This window comes from Taeniopygia guttata, chromosome 5 (assembly GCF_048771995.1).
Source record: "Taeniopygia guttata chromosome 5, bTaeGut7.mat, whole genome shotgun sequence".
Taxonomy (NCBI): Eukaryota; Metazoa; Chordata; class Aves; order Passeriformes; family Estrildidae; genus Taeniopygia; species Taeniopygia guttata.
Window position 1 is genome coordinate 20,106,695 of NC_133030.1, and position 23,930 is coordinate 20,130,624.

The 23,930-nt window shown below is 41.9% G+C and overlaps 1 protein-coding gene across 8 annotated transcripts in view; it reads right to left on the reverse strand.

Annotated features, from left to right (window-relative positions):
• TSPAN4 (tetraspanin 4) overlaps positions 1-23,930 on the reverse strand; it is a 417,482-nt gene that overhangs the window by 179,652 nt on the left and 213,900 nt on the right. For 3 of the 8 annotated variants that reach the window (XM_030275480.4, XM_072929804.1, XM_072929806.1), the window contains one exon: positions 11,183-11,262. The exons of 1 other annotated variant lie outside the window; for it this stretch is intronic. In XM_030275480.4, coding sequence (XP_030131340.1) covers positions 11,183-11,245 — 63 coding nt within the window. In that variant the 5' untranslated portion in view covers positions 11,246-11,262. Of the gene's footprint in view, positions 1-11,182; positions 11,810-11,839; positions 12,051-23,930 lie in introns of those variants that run through there. 4 more of the 8 variants (XM_041716557.2, XM_072929807.1, XM_072929802.1 and 1 more) reach the window with 4 other exon arrangements.

The window sequence follows — 23,930 nt, forward strand, 5'->3', positions numbered from 1 at the left end:
AGTGAAGCTGCAGAGACAAAACCGAAAATGCAACTAAAACTATTGTGTGAAGCACTGCATCTGTGAGAAACCTGACACATTGTCAGAATACAAGTTAAACTGGACTGATATTTAGGGAAAATGGACCTTGTTTGGTAAACAAGGGAAAGATTTGACAACTCTGTTGAGCAACTGAAACAGCCCATAACTGCTAATGATGTCTGTGATGAGAAAAAGATGGCTGTTTTACTGGGCATACTGGGAACTTAAGCCTGTAACTTGCTGTGCAACCTAACAGCTCCTGTTATACCAGCAGACAGCAAAGCACGTGCCAAGACTATGTGAATCCTACAGAGCTCCCAGCCCACTGACACTGTGTGTCCACAGAGCCTTTACATTTTATAGACATAATAAAAGAGGGGGAAAGATCTCCAAAGGATCACGTGGCTGAAATAAAAAAAAAAATTGACAAAGCATTGCCAGTTATGACAAAACGAGATGATGTACAAAGAGGATTAACTCACAAATAATAAGCAAAGGGAAGCAATGCAAAAACAGGTACTGATGGCATCAAATGTGACTCTGAAGCATGAAGGCCTGGCTCAGATCTCACCAGCAATATGGAGCATTTGTGCAGCTGGCTCAGCCACGTGATGAGGATGAGTGCACATGCTGCACCAAATGGTTTATAGTATGACACCCTTTATCACTTTCAACTTGCATTTTCTTTCTTATGCTTAGTAAATTTTCATGTTATGTCTATGCCAGGGAGCTCCAATAGAATCACTTGAATGTTTCCTGAACAAAAGCATGCCATGAACAGAGCAATGTCATGGTGTACTTGTAATGTCACAAACAATTTCATAATACAAATGAAGCTTGGGTCAAAGCTAAAACCTGTAAGAAATTTAAAAAGTGGCAATATATACAGAAGTTGTTAAAGTAATATTCTTTCAGAAAGAAATAGAGTGACCTGATAAAGTATAATCAGCTGAAGAAGAATATGCCAGAGAATTTTGTGCTTCTTAGTTGGCCAGTTATATTTGGAGCCCATGGAAAATGGGGTGCAAGTGCCAAGCCCAGGGGACAACAAAGTACCACATACAGACAGACATACATACTCCTCCAGCTAGGTAGGGTGAGATTTATACTGAAGGGCCTTCTGCTGTTTTCATAATTTCACATCAGAATTATGGAGTTACTAAAATGGATTTGGTCGTAAAGGGAGCGCTCCCAACACATGCACAGGGAAATGCACACTGCTATAGCAGCGAAGCCAATGTGTAACTGCCAGCAGCTTGTGCTAAAAATACTAAGCTAAGAATTGAATAGGTTGGATATTGTTCTAGAGAGAAAATTCAACTGCAGTGACCAAGAATGAAGTATTTCCAAGCTCCAGCCTGAAAATAATAACTTCTGGGTAGAGCGAGTGGAACTTAAGAGAAAGGCACCAGTAGCTAAGAAATCAAAGGAAAACAAAACCTGTGTTTGATGAAAGACCAGAACGTTAATCTTGAAATCCTACTGAGTATTTGCTGAGAAATGAAGGCAGAAAGAAATTCAGTACTTAGAAAATGCAAGAATTTCATCTAAGGCTTTACTGGAGTAGTGAAACATCCCTTTAGTGTCAGCAGTGGAAAAACCATGGGACTGTCCAGTCTGTGTTTTTTCAGGATTAAAATTTAACCAGTATCATAAGTAGAGACACATGCTCTCCTTAGGTACACGATGTTTTTCTCAGTGACTGTTAGTCGATGCTTCTCCAAGAATTATCTACCTAAAACATACTTACAAAGGGAAATTGGAGTGAGAGAAGGGATAAGTGTTGTAATTAACACACAAGAGCATAATCAAAGAGACAGACTGCTGAGAGTATGGTAAAAATGTTTCAGGTCCTGCAAATTTTTCCAAATAATAAAAACGGAAGTCATCATAAATTACACACAGGGTTTCAGTGATGCTTAGTCATATAAATAAATCCTAACTTACTACACTGTTTCTTTGCCTCTGAGTTGAATCTGAGACCTCCCTGTGACACTGGAGCAGTAATTTTACCTGCCCTATGATCCCCCTGAAACACAAATTGTTTGCTGCCATGTTATTAAGCCTTTTCAGAATGCAACAGTGCTGACAAAGAAAAGGGATGAAAGAGTTTAGCCAGAAATGTTAGACACTCTCCAGCTTGGCTACCAAAAGCATTGTGATCATGTTTACCTCTAGGTTCAGCTTTCCCCAGTAAGGAGCACCAGGAAAAGCCTGACTGAAGAGAAGCAGTGCAGCTGCGTGCTCCAGCTGTGACACCAAGCTCTAACATCCCAACTGAGAGGCACAGGGAGATCCCTCAGCGCATCTGCCAGGGAGGGGAGGGCAGGGGCACCAAAGCAGCACAAGACACAGACAACACATTCTCCATGATACAAACTGAATTCCACCACTGACAAAGGACAGGGAGCCATGAAAACCTGAAAACGAGCTCTTACTGGTTATAATACATATGGCTGATGAATGGACTCATGCACACTCAAATTGGTTTTCTTTGCACTGAAAGAGGAGCCATAAAGCTCTCAGGGTCTCTCCTTTTTCACACCAGACTTTTATTACTATACACTCTGGGGCTTACAAACACAAGTAAAGTACTAGTTCACTGCAAAAGTGAAAATGTCTTGCGGTTGGAGGTCCTGAAATGACCTGTGACTAAACAATGAAATAATGTCTGCTTTTTCATGTCCAAAGATGCGTCAGTGTATTTTTTGGCAGTGGCAGCATTGACCACTCCTGTGTCCTTTATTTTAGTTTATAAAGTCATTCTAAATCTACCAACTATTCTGCATTAATAAGTACAAAGCAGATGGTAGCTGTGTTAAAACTCTGGCCTTCAACGATTGGAACTTTTAACAGACTGCAAGTGGCAGTGGAACTCAATTCATATCCAGAGTTCCAATTATTTTGTTCAAAAAAAAAAAAAAAGGTATTGAATATGTCACCCTCAGCTCCTTTCCAGGCTGCTCCAGATGAACTAGTGAGAAGATTTACTGAGACATAAATAACCAATTTATCCTACAACCTTGGATGAATGTGACTTACAAAACAAGAGTATAAATGTTCAACTGGCCAATATGAAGGCAGTCTGTTTACAAACATTTACAAACTTGTCAGGAGCAATGTGGTGGATAGCATATAACTGAAGTTTAATTTGTTGGGGGACTTTAGGACAAAAGCAGTGTAACAAACTGGCCACGAATAACCACATCTAAAGTTCTGGCTTCTACTGGGGAAAAGGGGATATTAAAAAATTGTTACTAAAAGAAAAAACAAGGAATTATTTGAATGCTTCATCAATTCACAACAAACTGGAACTTTGTTTTATGTTTTATAGAAGAGGCCATCTGCCCCGGTACACAACTTCAAAACAGCCAATGGTGAATACTGAGAGAGTAAAGTATGTCAGCAATGTCTCAAAAATGCTCTATAGCAAGATGACCTAGAGAAGAATCCAAATGTTCAACAAAACCAAACACACTCATGTATGGTGTTTGCATGGTGCTTGCCAAGGAGATGTGCAGCCCTGCCACTACTACAGGTGACTTCCAGCTTGTCCCAGGAACTGCAACAAGACTGAAAATTGCAAGTACTGCTAATGGGAGAGCACAGCACGGCGGAGGAAAAAACCCTTAGAACTTCTGAAGCCCAGAACTGCCTCCCATGGAGGAAGCCACTGAGCCTTTCCAAGTGTAGCAGCACAAAGAGGAACTTAGTCTTGGTGCCCATATAGTGAATAAATGCATTTACTGATAATACAACATATTCTCAGTGCTCTCCCTTCTAAAAATTGTGTAAGACAGCAAGGATAAAACAACTGGCAATTGAAGAAGGAAGGAGAAAGTCTAAAACAAGTTGGAGCCACCAATTCTGCCACAGCAGCTGCTGGGTGCTATCTAGTGTGCAATTCTATGTATGTGTGTGAGACTCACTCAAAACCATACAGCTCAGAGAGACTCCAACATTAAGATGACACAGATCAATACCTGCTGCAGCTGTACTCTGTTTAAAGTACCTGTGAACAAATAAAGTTGCTATGGTCAAGGAAAGAGTAAAAAGAGCTATGTGAGCAATCCGGAAAAGCAAGCAGGGGGGAAAAAAACACAGCCAACCAACCCAACAAAACAAACATGCAAAAGTTTTGAAGGTCTGTGTATAAAAACTTAAAAGACCAAGTCATTCTGGGTCCTTTGTCATTTTATATCAAACCTTATGCCTCACTCAAACCACTATTTCAAATGTTCAGTGTTATATTTGAACAAGCCTCAGCTGAAACATGTTATAAGGCTCTGCATGCATTCACACTTGACACAGACAGGAAGGGGCTTTTGGAGAAGAGGTTTTAATACTGAAGACAGACATAAGATGTGTTTCAGTATGACAGTCTAATTACAGGCTGCAATTTCAATTTCATTTACTTATGTTGCATCTCGTGATGGCTTAACATTTCCCACAGAAACAATTACAGGACAGTACTAAGAACACAATTTACTGTCTCCAGTCTTCATGAATATGCAGAATTCATTCCACCCAATACTACATTTCATTTCTGACCCCTTAGTGCTCAGTTTACACTAAAAATAGCAGAAAAAAGTGTCTTTATGCATTTTATATAGATACTGTATATTATTCAAACTTGTACAGATTTGCAACCTTAGCAAAAAGTTGCATTCTAAATAAATAAATCACACTGCAGTAATAACAGCTATAATGATTTAAAAATAGTGTCTGGAGACAAAATGAGACTGGGAATTCATCCTCCTGTAGACTCTGTGGATAGAGAGTTGCGAACAATACCCTGGCCAAAAGGTATGAGGATTTTTCTTCTAAAATAAAGACCCAAAGGGGGTGAAAGGGATGTAACACATGGGCGGAATGAACTATGAGGTGACAGCATATGTTGTAGCAGTTATTTGATCATAGCTCCAGTAATGAGAAATCCTGTGTAAAAAAGAACTGGCTAGCCTTCAAAAGTCTTCAAGCCAAGAAAAGAAGGAAAAGGAATAATGACAAAAATTATCTCACCTGCCTTTTTTCTTTCTCTGTGTAGGTCAAAGTATTGGCTGCAATAGATTTAATAGCTGTCACTGTCCAGAAGAGGGAATTATGTTTGCAGCCTCTTGCTTTAAAGAGGCCGGTTTGTCCACTCCTGCAATATGGCCATATCCTGTGGGGTCTACTCACTGCTTATCAACATGATAGCAAACATACCTAATGCTATGAAACTGCTCTTGTCTTCAGCAACAGAAGCAGTAAGCAATTTGAAAATGATATCTATTATATGGTCAACTTTAAAGTAACTTTTTTTCCTCTATTAACAGCCTTCTGAACCTGGTTTCCTAAGAAAAAGAAAATTATGAAAAAGAATTGTGTTAGCTGAGTATCCCATGAATAACTCATGAGCCTATTTCCCACTGTTAGTTTGATCTGACAAATATGTATTCTTCTAAAGTCAATAACTTCCTAACAGTTTTCAGAAGGTATGCATCTAGATAGCAAATGTAGTCCTTAGCAATGCCTTCCCCAGGAGATATGACTCCAGCATGATCCTTAGTCCCTATTAGACATCAGGACCCATACAGTAGAGGGACTGTATGAATAGTGCCACTGTGGAAAAAGCTCTAATTGGTGCCCATACAAATCAGACATCAGGTAATACAATCATATCTTTCTCACACTTGAGATCAGCCCTCAATAGTTCTGCTTCTCATGAAAATGGCATTTTTTAAAGTCTGTAATTCCCACATCAAATGACTCTCCTTTCTTTAAAGGCTATGCTCCTCAAAAATACATCCTCAGAGAACCCTCAGAAAGATGTCAATCAGACTGAGGAGCTTCTGGAAGGGGCAAGTAACAAAGGAGAATCAGAAACTCAGAATAAGCTAGAGAAAATTACATTCTGAGGTAAACTTCCCATGTTTTAATTACACAGAAGCAAAGTCTGCTTTGCTGATTAATCAGGCTTTTGTCACTATCCACATTTGAAAACACACAGCCTGACTTACTACTGATCAAACTTTCTTCTTGGAGCAGTACCCAGCTGGTGGGGATGTGACTGAGGTGTGCAGAAGGGCACCCAGCAGCTGCAACTGGCAAGCTCAGCTCCATGGGATGGGCTACAGCCCTTGCCCGTCAGAGAACATTTGCACATAATGATGATGAAATAGGGGACCTGCTTTCAAAATGGCTTACTGCTCTACTGGTAATTCTTTTTCCACTAATTTAAGACTGCAGCCAAGTATAACCACAAAATGATTGCTGTCCTCAGCCACTAACAATCTGTAGAGCTTCTGGCTGTTTTAACCATCAATCTCATTCAGCTGTCTGGTGGCGGATGCAGATGAAGGAAAAGGAATCCACTTCAATGAAATCAGCTGCTTCTCTTACAAAATTCTCCACCTTCCAGCCAACAGCTCTTCTCAAGCTAATAATGTCAGATGGTTTCCCAACAAGGTACAGTGAAATGAAGAGACACCCCTCTAGCTTCACCCTCTGGCCAAATTTGGCCAGGATCACTTGAACACAATCCAGTACCCCATAGTGCATTTTCAGACCAAGCTGTTCCCATCTCCAGCTGTCCTGCGCAGTCAGTCTTCCACAAATTATAAACATTTGCATAGTTCCTACAAGACAACCTGTGCTGCTGGAGTGCAAGGAAGTAAAACGATGCCAGTAATCAGGGATTTCTCATTTTCATTACTTCCTCTCCTTCTAATTAAATGTGAGTAATGTTGGCAGTATCACCAGTGCACCAGGCCAGGAGTACTCATTGGTGCAGAGCTTCTCAAACTGTGGTCCACAAAGTATCAGCAGCAACAAAGATAGAGTCAGAGACCCAGAGCTGGACCCTAGAATCAGATTAAGCAGGTTCTTGGGGTTTTTCCCACACAGATCCTGGTGCATTCACTAGTGATACCTGTCATTCTTCAGCTCTGTGTTTCCATACTTTTCAGATTTGCGCTTTGTGTCTCACAAGCCAAGATAAAGCATTTCCAGGCTGTATCAGCTGGGAATTTTAATACGGACCAAATAGCAAAAGAAAGCAAAGTGCCTTCCCTCACCTCTTCATCCAGGAAGTTGGAAAGCAGAGCTCTAGCTGCTCATTTCAGCCACAGTGTGTCCAGCAGATGGCAACTCCCAAGTTTTCAAGATAGCAGAGACTATTACTCTGTCATTGGGAACCCACTCGATGAAATTAGAGCTTTCACAAAAAAAAAGTTTTGAGAGCTTTGACTGCTTTGGAGTGCATACAAATGTAGTATGTTTTAACAATGGAAAGGAGACACATGCACAGAAATAACTAATGGTAAGTTTGACAAATAATAAACTTCCTTGCCTCCCTTCTTTTTGTTGCCATCTCCTCTTTATAACTAGATTTCTAACAACAGCATTTTGCTGTTGAATTACTCTGTTGATTAAAGCATTACCTGAAGAGTCAGCTATAGCTATTCAGTTATTTGAAGGGCAAACTGCTGCCTCTCTAGGTAGTTTTCCCTAGCACAGGATCTAAGGAAAGCACAAGCCACTGGCAACACAGTACAGTTAGCAAATGTCCTTTTTTGAGTCTTGAAGGTTTGGGAGCTAGAAGCTGAAACAAGTAGGAATGCTGCATAAATCAAGGGGATTAATGGAATGATGCTTTTCTTTCTACAGAATTCTCTCAGCCTTTAGGATATATCCCATCCTTTTTACAAAAAAGAAAAAAAAAAAGAAAAAAGAAAATAAAAGAAAAAAAAAGAGAAGGCACTTAAAAGCACAGAAAGATAAAAGTTTGTTTTACTGACTGTGAAGAAATGCTGGATGTCTGGAGGAGAGTGTGGGAAACAAATGTTCTTCCCTGGGTATGTCACAGAGAAATAAAAATATTTCATTATGAAATAAAAACATTCTGCTCTGCAATCATCTGAGGTGATCTTTAGTCTCAAGGGTTCAGCAATTCAACAAATGAAAATCAAAGTCAATAAAAATGAATGAAGCCAGGCAAGTATTCTGTATCAGGTGGCAAAAGTTATTTTGGGAGCCTACAAACCAGTGAGTGCAGTGATACAATGACGGCTCATCTGCATCTGGCACTGTTCCAGGGAATGGCGCCTCTGAATGGCAATTCCCATTAGAGAAGTAGTGCTGCTCTTTAATATAGTTTTGCCCATGCTTCAGGACCTTAATACCCCAGAGTAGCTGCAAATGCACCAAGAGCAATTTGTGCAGGGTTCCTCATGGAGAAATGAGCTATTTTAGGAGTAACCAATCCTTTTCTCTACAATAATAGCTGCTAGTCTGCTATACCAATGGACTGATTCAGCATCAACACTGACAAGGTACGTCAGCCTCTGACACTTGTAAAGGAGCTTTGTGCTTCTTTTAACCATCAGAAAGGGGAGGAGAAATCTGCTCTGTTTTCACTTATATGAGAGCTTTTAAAAATTTTGCAGCAGGAGCGCAGCACCTAATCAAACAAAGCCTGCCAAGAACATTTAAAATCAAGGTCTCCGAGAATTTGCTTCCTATAAATTCACCAGTATTGTAAGGAAAGGATCTCTTCCTCAGAAAGGCAGCACAAATCCCACTGGAGTTGCACAGGGCTGAGGACTGTTTTCTGCCACACTGTGGGGAAGACAGCTGAAAGTACTGGGAAATAGGCTGTAGGGATGAACAAAATGTACTGGAGTTAGTGAATAGGAACGGGAAGAAGAAGAGAAAAATATGATTTCTGACAGAAATCAAAGCATTTTCTCAAAACAGAATCAAGTGCAGGAACAGGCTATAATAGACATTTAATTCATTTAATGCAATGACTGGTCTTAATACATGAAAAATAAATTCCCCTTCCTACCTAAACTATTGCCTGTTACTAACCAACTATCTAGAGAAGGGTAGAGAGGAAAGGTGGAGCCAGTAAAACTTCCATGAGCATGTATGCAAAGAGAAATCCTATCTTCTTGCAGACATGCTTTTCCTTTAATTTCACAAAGTAAAACATGTCAGATAACTGAAAACAACACGAAAAACAAAATAACAACATCATCAACCTGTAATCATTCTAAGATTTCTCATCACTAGAAATGGAAATTATTTTTCTCCTTTCACTAAGGGGAGGCTAGCCAGTACCTTTAAAATTATCTCTTTTCAGTTACTTTCTTCACTGTGAGAAGGTGAAGAGCTGCATCTATTACAACTACATGCTGTGCAAAACTCATTTGGACATGATCATCATCTATCACTCCTGCTGCGCAGGTAGCATGTGAAAGGGAAACAAAACAGAGATTGTGCTGCAGTATTTGACACCACCCACTCCCCTGCTCACATGCTTCAGTTCACCTAGAGCCCGGCTGCCACACAGGAATCCTCTTTTTGGGACCCCCACCTATTCTCTCCCTCCAAGCATAGCTTGGAGCAGCTCTGATGGTTTTAGGGGGGAGGCAGAAACCTCTCTTTCTCTCCCAAAGCATTAAGGTGTTCCTACTGAAAAGCATGCCAAAGATAAATTATTACGTGCAACCTTGCCTTTGTAAATACACACACCTTGCCTTTGTAAATACACACACATTACTTGCAGCAGTACCTCTTCTCATCACATGGATATGTTTCAGTGGAAGATGAATATTGCAAGAAAAATCAGAATGCCTGTATCCTCTGAGGCAGTGCTGTGCACAGTCCTGAAAAGAGCTATTAATGCCAGCACCCTACTTCTTTTCTCTAGCTCACACTTCAACTAACTGTAAGTGTTATCCATAATCTCGACCAGGGACAGTCAGCAGAAGCACAGAACTTAAAAAAGCAGGAAAGATAGTGTTTCTCTTTTTCAGAAAGCTCTGGAGTAAACTGCAATAAATATTAGATGATTTTTAGGGAAGCAGAAGCAACCAGAGTTAGCTTTGAAAGACAGAATGCAGCCTTAACAACACTCTACCAATTCGCATAGATGCAAAGAGTTGTGTTTCACAGCTCTGGTTAGCACTGTGTCAGTTCAGGGGACTTGCACTAGTTTGTCACATCCTGACTCTTGGTATGACTCAGGGCAGCAGGAGTTGCCTGCACTTTGTGTTTTCTGATGCACTGCAGCATGCCCGGCTTTGAACAGCTGTACAGCAGCGCACACTAGAGAACAGCTCTCTCCATCTCACCCACAGCCCTCTGAGCGCCTCCAACAACTCGGGAGAGCACAGACAATCAGTAACACGGCAGGGTAACACCCAGCTGCAAACACACACCCCCTCCCTGAGCGTAGGGACAGGACGGGTGTCACTTCACAATTCTCCTTATTTCCCTCAGTATCTTAATAAGCTACTTGGGAGGAACAAGCCCTCTAAAGGCACCTCCTGAGGATCCTGTAACAGACCTTCCCACATCGGATTCTGGACAAGAAACACTGAACTAGAAATCCCGTCCTGCCTCAGCAAAGATGCTATTCCCTTTTTTACAGGACTAATAGCATTTGTGACGTGGGTCCCCCCCACTGAGCTTCTCTAGTCTCCAGCTAGAGCCTAATCTCCATCACAGGTAGTGAAGTGCCCAGCCATCTCATTTATTAAAAAGATATTGACACACGCATGCCTCACAGCGATTTGATAAGCTCCTGGCACAGAGCAGCAGCCCCAGAAGCAGAGAGGAGCGCTCTGGTCTCTCTCCACTCACGTCTTCAACAAGGAATGGCAATGCCAGGACCCACCACTGACAGTAACAGAGAATGATCACCTAGAGATTCCTGATACAGGCTTTAATGTTCTATGTACCAAGTGTGCCATCTGCAATACAGCAACGGATGTAAGCACGTGCTGAACCTTACAACCATGAATGGCCTCAGTGATTGCTCTAGGACTATGCATAACTTTTGAGGCAAACACATATAAGAATGAAAGATCGGGGCATGAAAAAGCATACAACTCTCACTGGAACAAAGTGATGAAGGCATTCATGAAACTGACCTCTATAAACACACTCTTTTTTCTTCTACCATAGTTTTGAAATGCAGCTGGAGGCCAGGAAATGAGAGGATGAAGAAAACCCCCTGCAGGTTATCTACACAAACTAATGAGGCCACAAAAACAGTAGCCTAGGCACCACTTTGTTCAACTCCCAGGTTTAAGCGCAGCAACAAGTTCACCTTCCATCTCAGTAAACAGACACAAAAGCAACTGTTTTATGGTTCCAAACATGTACTCACCCAGAAGAGAAGGTTGAAAACAAACATTAGGTACTTGATACACTGCAGACAGTTGTGAGCCATGCTGCACCTCTTCAGTTCTAGGAGAAAAATAAATGAGAGATCCAGGTAAAAGACAACGTACTTGTTTCCCTTGGGGGTCGTGTACTTAGCCTTGGTGGCCTTCGGGCCTGGGTTGGTATGAAATCCAAAAAAAGAGTTGCTGGCAGCCCCAAACTGGCCACCATACATGCTGCTGTATCGACGGAAGGCGCCATTTGGGAAACTGTAATCCTTGCTGTCCAGGGAAGGGCTCCTGTGATAGGTGGACTCATCGGTGCTGGACCTGCGCATGGTGGCTTCAGCTGTCCCGTTCCTGCTGCTCTGACAGCCGTCGGGCGAAAGGTTGGTGATCGTCCTTCCTCCTCCTCCTCGCTAGGAATCCCCTATTGCTTTGCACCAGCTGTTCTTTCGACTGCCATCCTGCCAAGGAGTTACGCGTGCTGTGCGGCAGCAAAGTTGGTGAATTGAAGTCTGCTTAGCCAGAAGTTATGGAGCAGCGTGCTTCCACATGAGAAAGACTTCTGCACAAGTAAACATTCCCGTCACTGTCACGATCGTCCCTCCCGGCCCACCCCGCTACCAGGGAAGGAAAAATCAGAGAGAGATATACTGTACCCAGAGCAAAGAATTTTTAAAAAAGGAACCGTGACCTCGCTCGGCTCGCAAATGCCATACAAAACCCCGGCTCCGCATGCCACACACGGACAAGAGAGTGCCGCTGCCCGAGACCCGCGGCAGGGGCAGGGATTATCCGAAAGGCGAGCAGCTGCCGCGGCCCCTTCCCGCCGGCCACATCGCCGCGCCCCGCGCTCCCCGCTCCCCGTTCCCGCGGCTCGCCAGCCCCGCCGCTCCATTCCCGGCGCGGCCGCCCCTCCTCCGAGCGCCGCGCCAATGGCGCTGCCCGCCCGCCCGCCCGGCCGCGGCCCACACCCGCCCTCACAGCCCCGCCCGGCACCGCGGGCCCCCGCCCCGAAACTCCGAGCGCGGCGGAACCGCGCGGAGCCCCAACCTGGGCGCGGGCGGCTCTCGGGGGCTGCCCGCATACACAGGCGGCGCTGCCGAAAGGAACGGGAGTGAGTAAGTGCTGTGAAGGTATCGTACGCAAAAGCGTACCTTCACACGGCCAGGACACACCGTGCTCCCCTCGCCGGAAGGCTCGTTTGTTCCGCTGCAGATCCATCACCGGGATGTTCCTAATTCGCTCGGTCCCACGGAACCATCACTCAGCAACGTGGATGGCCAGATCATTTGTCCCCCTGTCAGAACGCACTGATCGGCATCAAGCTCCGTACGCTGGGGAGCACTTCCCAAAAATCTGACAGCTCCCACAGGCAGTAAAGAGTTGAAAATGTGCCACACACAACTTTTTCGGGATGGAAAAATCTTACGGAAACTGTGGCAATTACAGTATCAATAGTCAGGAAAGCAAGACTCATTTACCATCTTTGCCCCAAATTCCCTGGGCAAGTAACTCATTTATCTCCGTGTGTGCCACCTCCTTATCTGTCTGCCTCCTCTATGCCTTCCTCCTCTGTCTGCCCTTTGAGTTTGACTGTAACCTACTGAAACCACGTCAAAAGATGGCTGGCTAACAATTTTTTTAAACGCCTGCCCAGCAGAGAATTAATCAAGATGAAAACAGGTTTCCTTCATGAAGCATCTTGCCAGTCTCAGCACAAATCAAGAGACACGGGCAGCAATTAATTAAAGAACAAATTAGTAAAAGTAAAATGACCTGGTTTTGCACATAGCCTAAGCAGTCTGCCCCTGCAAACCACCCTCTAATTCTGTTAATTTACAAACTGCAAACTTAAAGTCTATTTCCCTTGGTTTCCTCCACAAACTATAAATACACTGACCATACCTTGTGCAAGCTTTAGAGAGAAAGAACCTGAGCACAAAACACGAGGGTAATCACTCCTGCACCATCTGTTTCAGTAACTTTGATGACTTAAAATTTTTCCACCTTTTAATTTCCCTAACTCTAAAATTCGTTTTCTACTCCCCTCCCTTTCCTGTACGATATGAACTCTGCCCCCTTAAAGGAGTCTTCCTTCCCCAGCACATAAAGATGGTCCAATGGAAGCAGATCTGTTCTCAGAGTTCCCAATATACTATTAATTTTTCCTGTGGTACCAAACAATTCTGCCTCCAACCTTTCTCCTCACCTGTATTACAACTAGACCAGTTTGGTAATAGATACCCAAAAATTGTTCAAATATTTTCTACATTTTCTGTCAGTATACAAAAATGTCTGTGCACAGAGCATCATATTAAATGGTGAAAGAAAAACTGGGTATAGCTCAGCGCACAAATTATGCTGAAGCAGTGACAAGTCAGATAACTGTTATTTAGCAAGGGTGCCCATGGTACCACATTTAACAGAGGAGCATTTGGCATATTTACCGTAAACTAGACAACTGAAGCCCAAAGGCAGCTCATTGCTATGTGGATAAGAAAAGGGTTAGAAATCATGTGCCTTCCACTTTCCTGAAGGCAAGAAATCATCAATTCTTAAAAGAATTAAGTCCTTAATACAGTGGAATAATTCATAAAGCCAAGATCTTAATGTAGAAGGAAGAGTTTCTAAATGTTTATTTTAAATAAAAAGTAATAAACATCAACACACAGTGGATATATTTCAGACAGATGCAGAAAATTCATGAGGAAGGCTGAAGTCCTGCATAACCCTTACAATAAAGGGTACTTTTTCTCCAACCTCTTTTCACCATCATCCAGTAGCACATCTCATGGAAATGACAACTTTTTTAAGGCACTTAAGTGTAAAATGTAGCTCTCAAGTAGTTGCTTATAATAACAACAGCTAATTAGAAACAGAGTCATTTAGTAAACAGGCATTACAATCATTCTTTTATTAAATCTTCCACACCAGGAAACCCAGTCAGAATCTCTAGCTTAAATGGGAAATCCTTGAGAAAGCAATGTTGCACCAACAGGCTAACTGCAGCTTGAATGACACGCTTACATGAGGGAGGGATGTCCTGCATGGGGATGGAGGGAAATCAACAAAAGGATAAGCGCTGGTGTACTCTACTCTTGCCCATCCCTGGTGTGAAGTGAATGGAAAGGGCATACTGGGGCTTGTGCTGACATTTAAGCAATTTAACAATAAAGTAATGTGCGAACCAAGGAGAATAAACCTTGGAAGTATTGCATTGCTGGGCCATTGTGTCTAAAGGGTGACCCAAAGGGCAGGCAAACTAGAGCTTTCACAAAACTTTTTGTTAATGACTGAGCCTAAAATCAGAGCGTGGACCTAGTGACCTCTGCTCAACAACTATTTTTTCTCTCCCCAGCTACATCTCTATATTCCCATCCTGTGGCCAATTCATATTGATTCCTCTACACAAGAAAGCAAGCACTGTGCAGTCTCGCCAGCAGAGGTTCAATTTGTATTGATTCTGGTGGCACGCTACCATTTAGGTTATAACAACTCTGTCCCTGCCACTTTGAGTGGAGTGCTGGTAACCCTTCACTGTCTCCAGCCAAAACCCTGGCCCTGAAAGAGAAGAGGCAGCAGTCTCACTCTAATGACATCAGGTGAACTCCAGGCAATAAACTGTAAAAGGTTTGGGCAGCAGGGGCAGATCTCTTAACTGTGTTATCCCTCACACCCTTTCTCTGAGCAGCCTCAGCTTTCACCTGAAGACACCCAGCTGCTTGTTCAATCCACACTTCGCACATCACCCTGAGCTGCAGCCACCACAGACCCCACACCACCTCCCTTATTATTCTGAATACTGCTTTCTCTTCTTCCTCCATGATTTAACACTCACGACCACAAGACATCAGTGCCTTCAGCTCACACAAAATGCAGCACTAATTCACCTCCTCATTAATTTACTCTCATAAGTCCTTTAATGGTTGAACTAGTTTTCCCCCTACTAATGCCTCTTGTCACTGTCTTCAAAATTCTGCATACCTGCTCCATCCTCCTAATGAAACTTAGAATTAACCTCAGTAGATTTTGTTAAGAAGTAATCCACAAAATAAAATTTTTAAGAACCATGCTAGAAGGTATTAGTGAAATACACTATATAAAACAGGGTATGGATGTGACAACTGCCCCCGTTCTGCAACAAAGGAGTGTGCAAAGGCATGCACATGACAGGTGACATCATGCCCAGTAGCTTCAGTGAACAACATAAGATCAAACATTACTACAAGAGTGGCATATTTTTGTGAGTTACTAGATTTGCTTCACACCACAGCACTGAAATCAGCTGAGGGTGATTAACTCATGAATACATTCCAAATGCTCAACTTTTTAATTTCATCTACATACAGAGATCACCACAGAAAAGTGGTAATCAAACCATTCTGTCCCCGCCTGTCTTTTTCTTCAGCAATATGCCTGGAGAGAGATCCCTTGTTTCCTGACCCAGTGCACTCTTTGCAGCTACTGTTTGGTTATGTTTGATTCAGTGATGCAGGTTTTATAAAAATTGTACCTCTTCCAACAGTCTAAGAGAAACATCTCTTCGGACTGGAAGGTGAAACAAAGTTCAGGGCCAAGCTGGTTGTTTCAGCTAGGAGGAAAAAAAGCCTTGTGATGGAGTCTTTGATTTGTTTGCTTTTGTATATTCATTTTGTATGAATATAAATGACTAAAAGAGCAAAGCAAAGAGAATGAAAATATGATTTTTAACCTGTCAGCCTCACACTGCCAGAGGTTTTCAGTCTCTGCTCAACCATGCCCAAGACTGTTTAGTGTCTTCGTAAGTGATATAGTGGGATACAGCAAACCCTCACCAAGTTTGTAGATGCCAGCCAGCTGAGTGGTGCAGTCACCACACCTGAGGGATGGGATGCCATCCACAGGGATCTGGACAAGCTCTGAAAGTGGGTCCATGGAAACCCCACGAGGTTCAACCAAGGCCAAGTGCAAGGTGCTGCACGTAGGTGGGGGCAACCTCCAGTATCAGCACAGGCTGGGGGATGAAGGGATTGAGAGCAGCCGTGCCCAGAGGGACTTGGGGACACTGGCCAGCATGGCCAGCAGGTTGAGGGGGGTGATTCCGCCCCTCTGCTCTGATGAGAGCCCACATCCAGCTCTGGAGTTCTCAGTTCAAGGAAGACATGGACCTGTTAGGAGTGAGTCTGCAGGAGGGCCCCAAAGCAATCAGAGGGCTGGAACATCTTCCCTCATGGGAAAGACTGAAAGAGTTCAGGTTGTTCAGCCTGGAGAAGAAGAGGTTCCAGGGAGACCTCATTGCAGCCTTTCAGTACCTAAATGGGGCTTAAAGAAAGATGGGACAGGCTTTTTAATAGGACCTGCAGCAATGGGATGAGAGGTAATGTTTTTAAACTACAAGAGAATAGATTCAGACTATATATATATCTATATAAGGAAAATTTTTTTTATAATGGGATGATGAAATACTGGAGGAAGTTGTCCGAAGGGGTTGTAGATGCCCCATATCTAGAAACATTCAAGATCAATTCAAGCAGCAATCAACAAGTTTCCTCCCTAAATCCTGCTCGCTCCTAAAAATTCACATGGTGCAATGTAAGCAAGGTGCAGGTGCGTCAGGAGGAGCCATTAAAACCAGCTCCCGAAGCAAATGCCAGGTATGTTAAAGCAGTCCCCTAAGAAACAGGTAAATCAAGCCGTATTCAGTTCTACTCTGGGCTGCAGGTCCTTCAGTTCAAAGAGTATGACCGTGGGGCTGTAAGCTGAGGAAATCTCTAGAATCTTTTGTTTTCAAAAGAAATAGGATTTTTTTTTTCTTTAAATACGTGATGCAGAAGATAGTATGCTTCACTGCAACCTCAAATTTACCACATACCTAAGAAACCAGACCTTCCCTTGTGTTTCCAGAGTCCCTGTTCGTCCACTAACAATTTCAGTATCTGTAAAAGGTTATAGTTACTGGAAAGAGTTGAGCCCTGGATTGCATGGGCAGGAGAACACAGTCAGACTGTGTTCCAGAGATTTCCTCAGCTAATACAAAAATCTGTTGATATTCACAGTTGTACCTACAATAACTTGAAATATTTACTGATGCCTCCAACAAAACTTTGAGAACACATTCCAGGCACAAGTAATTTCACTTATATAGCAGACTTCAGGGTTTGTTATTCGTTTGGTTTCTTTCATTTTCTTTATTTTTTTTTCTTTATAAATAAGGAAATTTGCATTAAAAAAATCTTCAATACTTAATAGCTCATCTCCTTCTGCTCACATGTCACCTGAAGTCATGATCTTTGGTTTATGGCATAATTAGTTGCTATGGAAATAACATAATCATAGACACAGAGAAAATATCCTACATATGATTTGCAATGCTCTTTATTTAAGCCTGTGCACAAGTAACTTTGCAGAAACCTCATTCCTTTTTACATGCTCTCATCTGCATAACTGCTGCCATCACATCTGCCGGTGGATTCAGATTCGCTGCTATTCCTACATGCCTGACTCAGGCTAAGGGCATTTCTTTCACCCGTACTGGAGCATCTGTGTGTTCAAACAGTACTGAAAGTGTACATACACACAGAATAGCTGGTGCCAAGTCGGATTAAACAAATAAAATCTCTTTAAAAATTATCTGGTATTGGCCCCCTAAACTCCATGCACCACAGAGCTCTATCGCCATTTGTGCTTTCTGGGCTTTCGTCATCCTGTTCTTTGCTAATGATTTCTTCTGTTCAATACTAAAATTTTTAGAATGAGGAGATTTCTTGTTTCCCAGGAAATTCTGTATATTTGAGTCCTCAGAGAGGATTATTGCTGCAGATGAAACACAAGCAGCGCCAGTCTGCAAATTCCTGAAAACGCAGAAAGCCTGTTTCCCTACTAATGTCTTCAGTAATAAAGAATGAAAGAGCAGAAATAAAGAACCCATCTGACATTCCACACAAGAAGAGTTGTAGCCCAAATAAAACTTTCGTCAAGACCTATCTTTGCAGTGTCAGCAAGTCCTAGCAGCACAGATGCAATATATGTGCTAGTTTTCTTAAAATCAGGTTACTCTCTCTAACCTGAGAGATCAACTGACATTCAAAGAAACTCCATTTCAAACACACGTGTGGTACTCCAGATCTTTCTGCCAAGTATAAAGTAATCAGGCATGAAAATCTTTAAACTGCACAGTTCTGATGAAAGGAGAAAGTTGTTGTGAAAGCAGAAGCAGACAAAACAAAACAATGACTTCGAAAAACTCAAGGATTCAATAATGTTCACTAACTAATGTCTGCCTTTTAACATCTTTATGGATTTTTTTCCTTGGAGACTCAAAATGGATTCCCTTCTTGTCTTGCATCCTTAAAAACAGGACTAAGGTTTTGTACGCACAGGAGCATGAAGCAAAGTTCACACAACCGTATTTCAGCTCCATTTCCAAAGCCATGAAGGCCCAGAAGCGCTCACTGACCTCACAGGCACCCAAGCGAGAGCGTAGCATATTTAAGAATCAGGTCACAGAGAGCCCATTCCAACTGAGTACTCAACCACAGTTTTCACTGCTTTGAGATATTCATGTACTAAAATAGTAAGCATACATTAAATGCTTTCATGAGTGTGATTGGGCATAAGCAGGAGAAATGCAGTTTGTCAAAGGCTTCAGATCAAGCTGAAGTCTGCATGTGCTGCTGTAGCAGAAGGAATTCTCCCCGAGCACACACCTTTGAGGCTGCTGATCCACAGCTCTGCTGGCTGGGCGGTGCCTTCAGTCAAAAGAACAGGGTTTGAAATGGGGTGAGGAGCTCTCCTACCAACAACTCAGTCACCAGATGTGGGCGAGCACACCAAGACCCCAGGACTGGCCAGAGAAGTGATCTCTGCTGCTGCACTGCTGGGCCTGCATCCATTTCTTCATAGCTAAAAGTCCTCAATTTACTCACAGCTCCCTTAGGCTCCCCTTCCAAAATCCAAAGGCATGTTGGAGAAAGCTTAAAATTAAAAAACTGAAATATAAAAGAGCCTCCGACAAATTAGAAGTGTATTTGAAAGGGAATAATAAACAAAACCATTATGTGATAATTGTATATTGAGATTAAAATGTAATGAACTTGCACAAAGAAAATGTAAGTGACCATGTAACTTCTCACATATATGATTAACAGCTATTGTTTCTTTTCTTAATACTGTATGAAATTGCCAGAGTTGTATCATCCCAGATAGTAAAAGTAAACAGCAGTGGATCTCTTATCCTTGACATCTCTGTAACTATTCAAGCAAAAATAAAGGATCTTCTGATATTAAAAAATAACATAAATAAATAATTCTTAGCAGGAGCAAGCTTTGGCTTTCTGATTTGCTATTCTGAGTATTCATAAGAGTGAACAGTCAAAAATAACTTGAGTACTGCTAGCAGCAGATACACATTTAAATACAGATTTGAACAGAAAACACATACAAGTAAACAATTTAAAACAATAACCTAGGATTTACAGTACTAATAGGCATATTAGTGAGTACAATAGTGCTAATGCTTGAAATAAAATATTCTTTTGGAATAAAAAGTATCACCTGCACTAGAAACCATATATTTGTATTTACTTCTTCACATCACCACAATTCAGCTCTTTTTATATGTCACTGTCAAAATCTGTAAGTAAATTCATGTTCCTAAGAGTACATCTACACAAAATGAAGAGGCACCTGTATTTTAGGCAGAACACATGCCATATCCTTTCTGCAAAACACACCTAAATTCAGTTACCAAAACATAATACAGAAGCTCTAGTTCAGTAAACTCAAGATGTCTAAAAAAAAAGAAAAAAAGAGAGAGAGAAACTCATCCCTATTTATTATGGTGCTTAATGATATTTAACTTTCATCATGGAGGCTTTGTTTGGACAGAAATAAGGATATAAGTTAGAGTTTTAATGATACAGAATGAAAGATAATTGGTGCCTGAATTAAGATGCTCATTACAAATGTACTACCAAAGTACCTTTTAGACTTTAAAGTCATCACCTATTTTGCATTCTGCATTTAATCAATACCACACTTGTGCCTAAATCACACCTGAGCATTTGTGCTCAGTGTTTCCTATTAGTCTGTAGTAGGCTTTCATACATTCCCACTCTGTAAGAAACACTTGTCACAGGACCTTTGCAAAATTTAATCCTGCTAAATCTAAGCTCTAGCATACACTAAACTGCTAAAAATGCAAGGTCAACCTCTTCTGCAGTCTGACCTCCAAGCAGTTTGTTTGCTGTGTTATATTTATGAGGATGTTTATGAAGGCAGATTTATAAACTAAAAATTATTCTGCATCAAATCACCAAAAAGCCATCTGAAAAGGAGCTTTTTCACAGAAAAAGGGTATCTGTTCCATGATGGTTTTCAGAAATGACAGGGAATGCAGAAAGAAAAACCAGACCTCCTGATTTCTGTATTCCGCATTCCTGCCTTTAAACAGGATTTCTTATTTGACGGGGAAAGAAGACCTCCTTAGAAAAATATTTATTTTACATGTATTTCCAGATATCTAAAGCATATTAAGCTTCTGCATAGCTCTGGTATTGCTAATGATATTTATCTCAAATAACACATGATTATGAGCCTGTAAAACTTTAATTAAGATGCTTTATAGGCTTCTATAAGTGTCACCCAAGCCTATGCTGTAGGGTAAACTGTACTTTTCATTTCTATTTGTGATGTTTACACTGTGCAAAGAGATTCATTACAGTAAACGGTAATTATTATTTCTTAGAAGGCTACACAAATTCCTTGGTCCAAGTCTGTCTGGATAAAGCACACAAGTAATTTTTGTTTGCTTCCATTTTGCTTGGAATTCCTATGTGGTTGGTCACTAAAAAAAAATTTCATTTCTATGAGTGGTCAGAGGAGGTGACATTAAATTTTTTATGCAAGACAGAGGCAGGAGGATTGAGTTCAATACTCCCTTTACCATTGTGGAATGGGATTTCTTTATTGGTCTGTTCAGGACAGGATAGGTGTGACAAGTATGACAGGACAGATGTGACCGGCTCCAAGAACTGGGAGGAAAGAAGGGCTGACATCCCCAGCAGAGCCTGCAAGGGCTCCCTGCTGGCCTGCCAGCTCTGTGGGGCAGACAAGCAGTCCCAAAGGCATCCTGGACACCTTTTCCTTCAGACAGGTCTTAGACCCTGTCCTACAGTGAAATGCATAGCACTTTTCTTGCCTAACAAAACAACGGGAAGAATTTCAAGAGAAACATACCCCTTAGAAATTTTTTAAAATGCAACCCAGAAAGAAACCAAATCTGCTTCTCAATAAACAACTGAAACTAGAAAATGTCCCTTTGAAATGGGTAGGACTCACAGTGCTGCATGTAACAGTCTGATGGCAGCTCCGGTCCTGCTATGAGCCCAGTGTAATCCTGGCCTGGCCTTAGGTGCTGCTTCAACAGCAAACTCTGCTAGAAAGGGAACCAAGCCAAAGCTGGCTTTGGCAAAACAGAGGTGCAAATCAGATTTTTCTTCATGAAGTTACAGACCCTGCAAACTCAAGCCTCTTGCAGCTGGAAGCTGACAGCTTCAGATGAGAGGAATTTATCATTATTATTTTAGTATGAGAGCAGTTCACTGATTGCAGCTTGACAACTCAAGTTAATTAGTTGATGAAGGGTCTGACACACTCTGGCTGGCTCCACATCTGTGGATGATGACACAATCAGTAGAATGAAATCCCTACTTAAATGGTCTTTGGTCTTTTTAATCCTAAACTACAGATCACAAAATCCACATAACAAAACCTAGAGATCAGAGGAACTACACAAGAGGTTCCCCTTTCTCTGGCCCTCGGGACAGTCTGGTCTCTACTGCTGAGTGAAGCTCATAAACAAACAGACTTGACTTCAAAAGCATCCTCTTTTCCTCCTGGACTCCCAGTGGTTCTCAATAAGAAGATAACTGGTTTGAGCACAGCCTGGCAATGTTCCCTTATGGCTGCTCTCCCCAGCAGGGAAATACCAAGCTGCAGGCTTTCCTCTGTTCCTGCCAAACACCAGGTGGGATTCACCCACCTTGTCAAAGGGATTATGTCAAGATCATCTGGCCCCACCTATCAATGCTCTGATGCTATTTTGCATCAAAACTTACACTCTGTTTCAGTTCTTATAAACTGACACCTAGAATAGTATGTGAGGCCATGATGTCCCAAGCTCCTAAGAAATACCAGAGAAACACAAATGGCAGAGAAATTTGGCTGGAAAGTGATCTATGTGGGGCTGGAGCCACTGAAAGCCACTAAGCAGTGAGGAAGGGATAGAGCATTGCCTGTTGGGAACAAAAACAGGCTGTTGCTGGTAGATAGATCTGGAGCCTCGTTTCAATGGGAGCTACTGTAGAAATTCAGCCAGTCCTCTGCCAGACTCCACACGTAACTGCAGAGCATAGCTGTAAATCTCTCCATGGCCCCAAGCTTTTAGCAACAAGAAAAGCATTTCTTTCCTCTGCCTTTCCTATTCAGATTTTTCACTTTTCAGGGCAGAGCCTGCTTCTGTCTCCCCTTTTTACTTAGCACCTAGAAAGATGAGCTGCACTTACAAGTGCTCTCTTAAATCAAAAGCAGAAGAGACAACTGCAAGAACCCCTGGGTATATCTGAGATGTGATCAATCAGAGGATGCTGGAGAGCAATCAAGAGAAAGTAGTTTCCTACAGACAAAGACAATGAAATTCCAAGACCAGCAGCTCTAGTTCCCAGAAATGATGGGCAGAGTATGTAACCCAGTAGACCTTGGTCTCCCCAATCCTGAAAGGGGCTGCAGAGAAGGGCACACAGTTATGGGCACAGAATCACTATTCAGTAAGTAAGAGATGTACACAATAAACAGAAATGGCTGGGCAGGGAACCTGCTTCTGACATGCTTTAATCTCATTTTAATCATCCACACAAGGACTTTGTCGATGGAGACTTTATCCCTCTAACAGAAACATTTGAATCCTGGATCACTGCATGTCTACGCTTCTTGAGGTAACATAAAAGCAGATGAAGATTTTTTTGTGTATGTTATAGGACTGTTTCCTCCCAGTCTGACAGTAGCACAAAGAAATTAGCTTCAACAGCTTTCCATGATTTCAGTTTATTTTTTTGACCATGCTGAGTTCTGACAGAAGAGAGGTTCCAGTGAGGGCCATGCTTTATTCTACTTCTACCAGGCTGTTATTGAAAATCTTAGGATGAAACAGGACAACACAGATGCTGCAATAATGTTTGCGCATTCAAGCGACCTCAAAGATTATTTTTCGTTTTTACAATCTAAACAAAAAACAAAAACACTTTTTATGTTGACATTAATTTCTATAACACGCCTTTAAAAACAAAACAACCCCGAAATTCAATAGACTGTACCCAGGGTGGCAATGCCTCAAAACTTGAAGCAGCATGTTGGCATTTTTCCCAGAAAAAAAATATATACCTGTGTATGCACACAATTTTTTTTTTTTTTTTTTTGCAAGATCAATGAAGCTCTGGGAATTATTCCCACCTCAGTCAGTCAGAGGCAGAGACAGCCTGGTCTGTGCAGTGCTCGAACATTTGAGAAGGAGTCTGATTACCTGAACTGTGTATGTGCATCAGAAGTAGTGAACAGAAAGGCTCTCTCAAATCCATGATGCTGAAGCCTTATCCTTCCTACCCAACACAGAGATCTTAATTTGAGGGCTGCCTGTGCTTCCAGGACACAGTTATTAGACTATAATAAGCAAGCTCCTAACAGTAGGTTGATGAGATTAAAAGAATCCCCTTG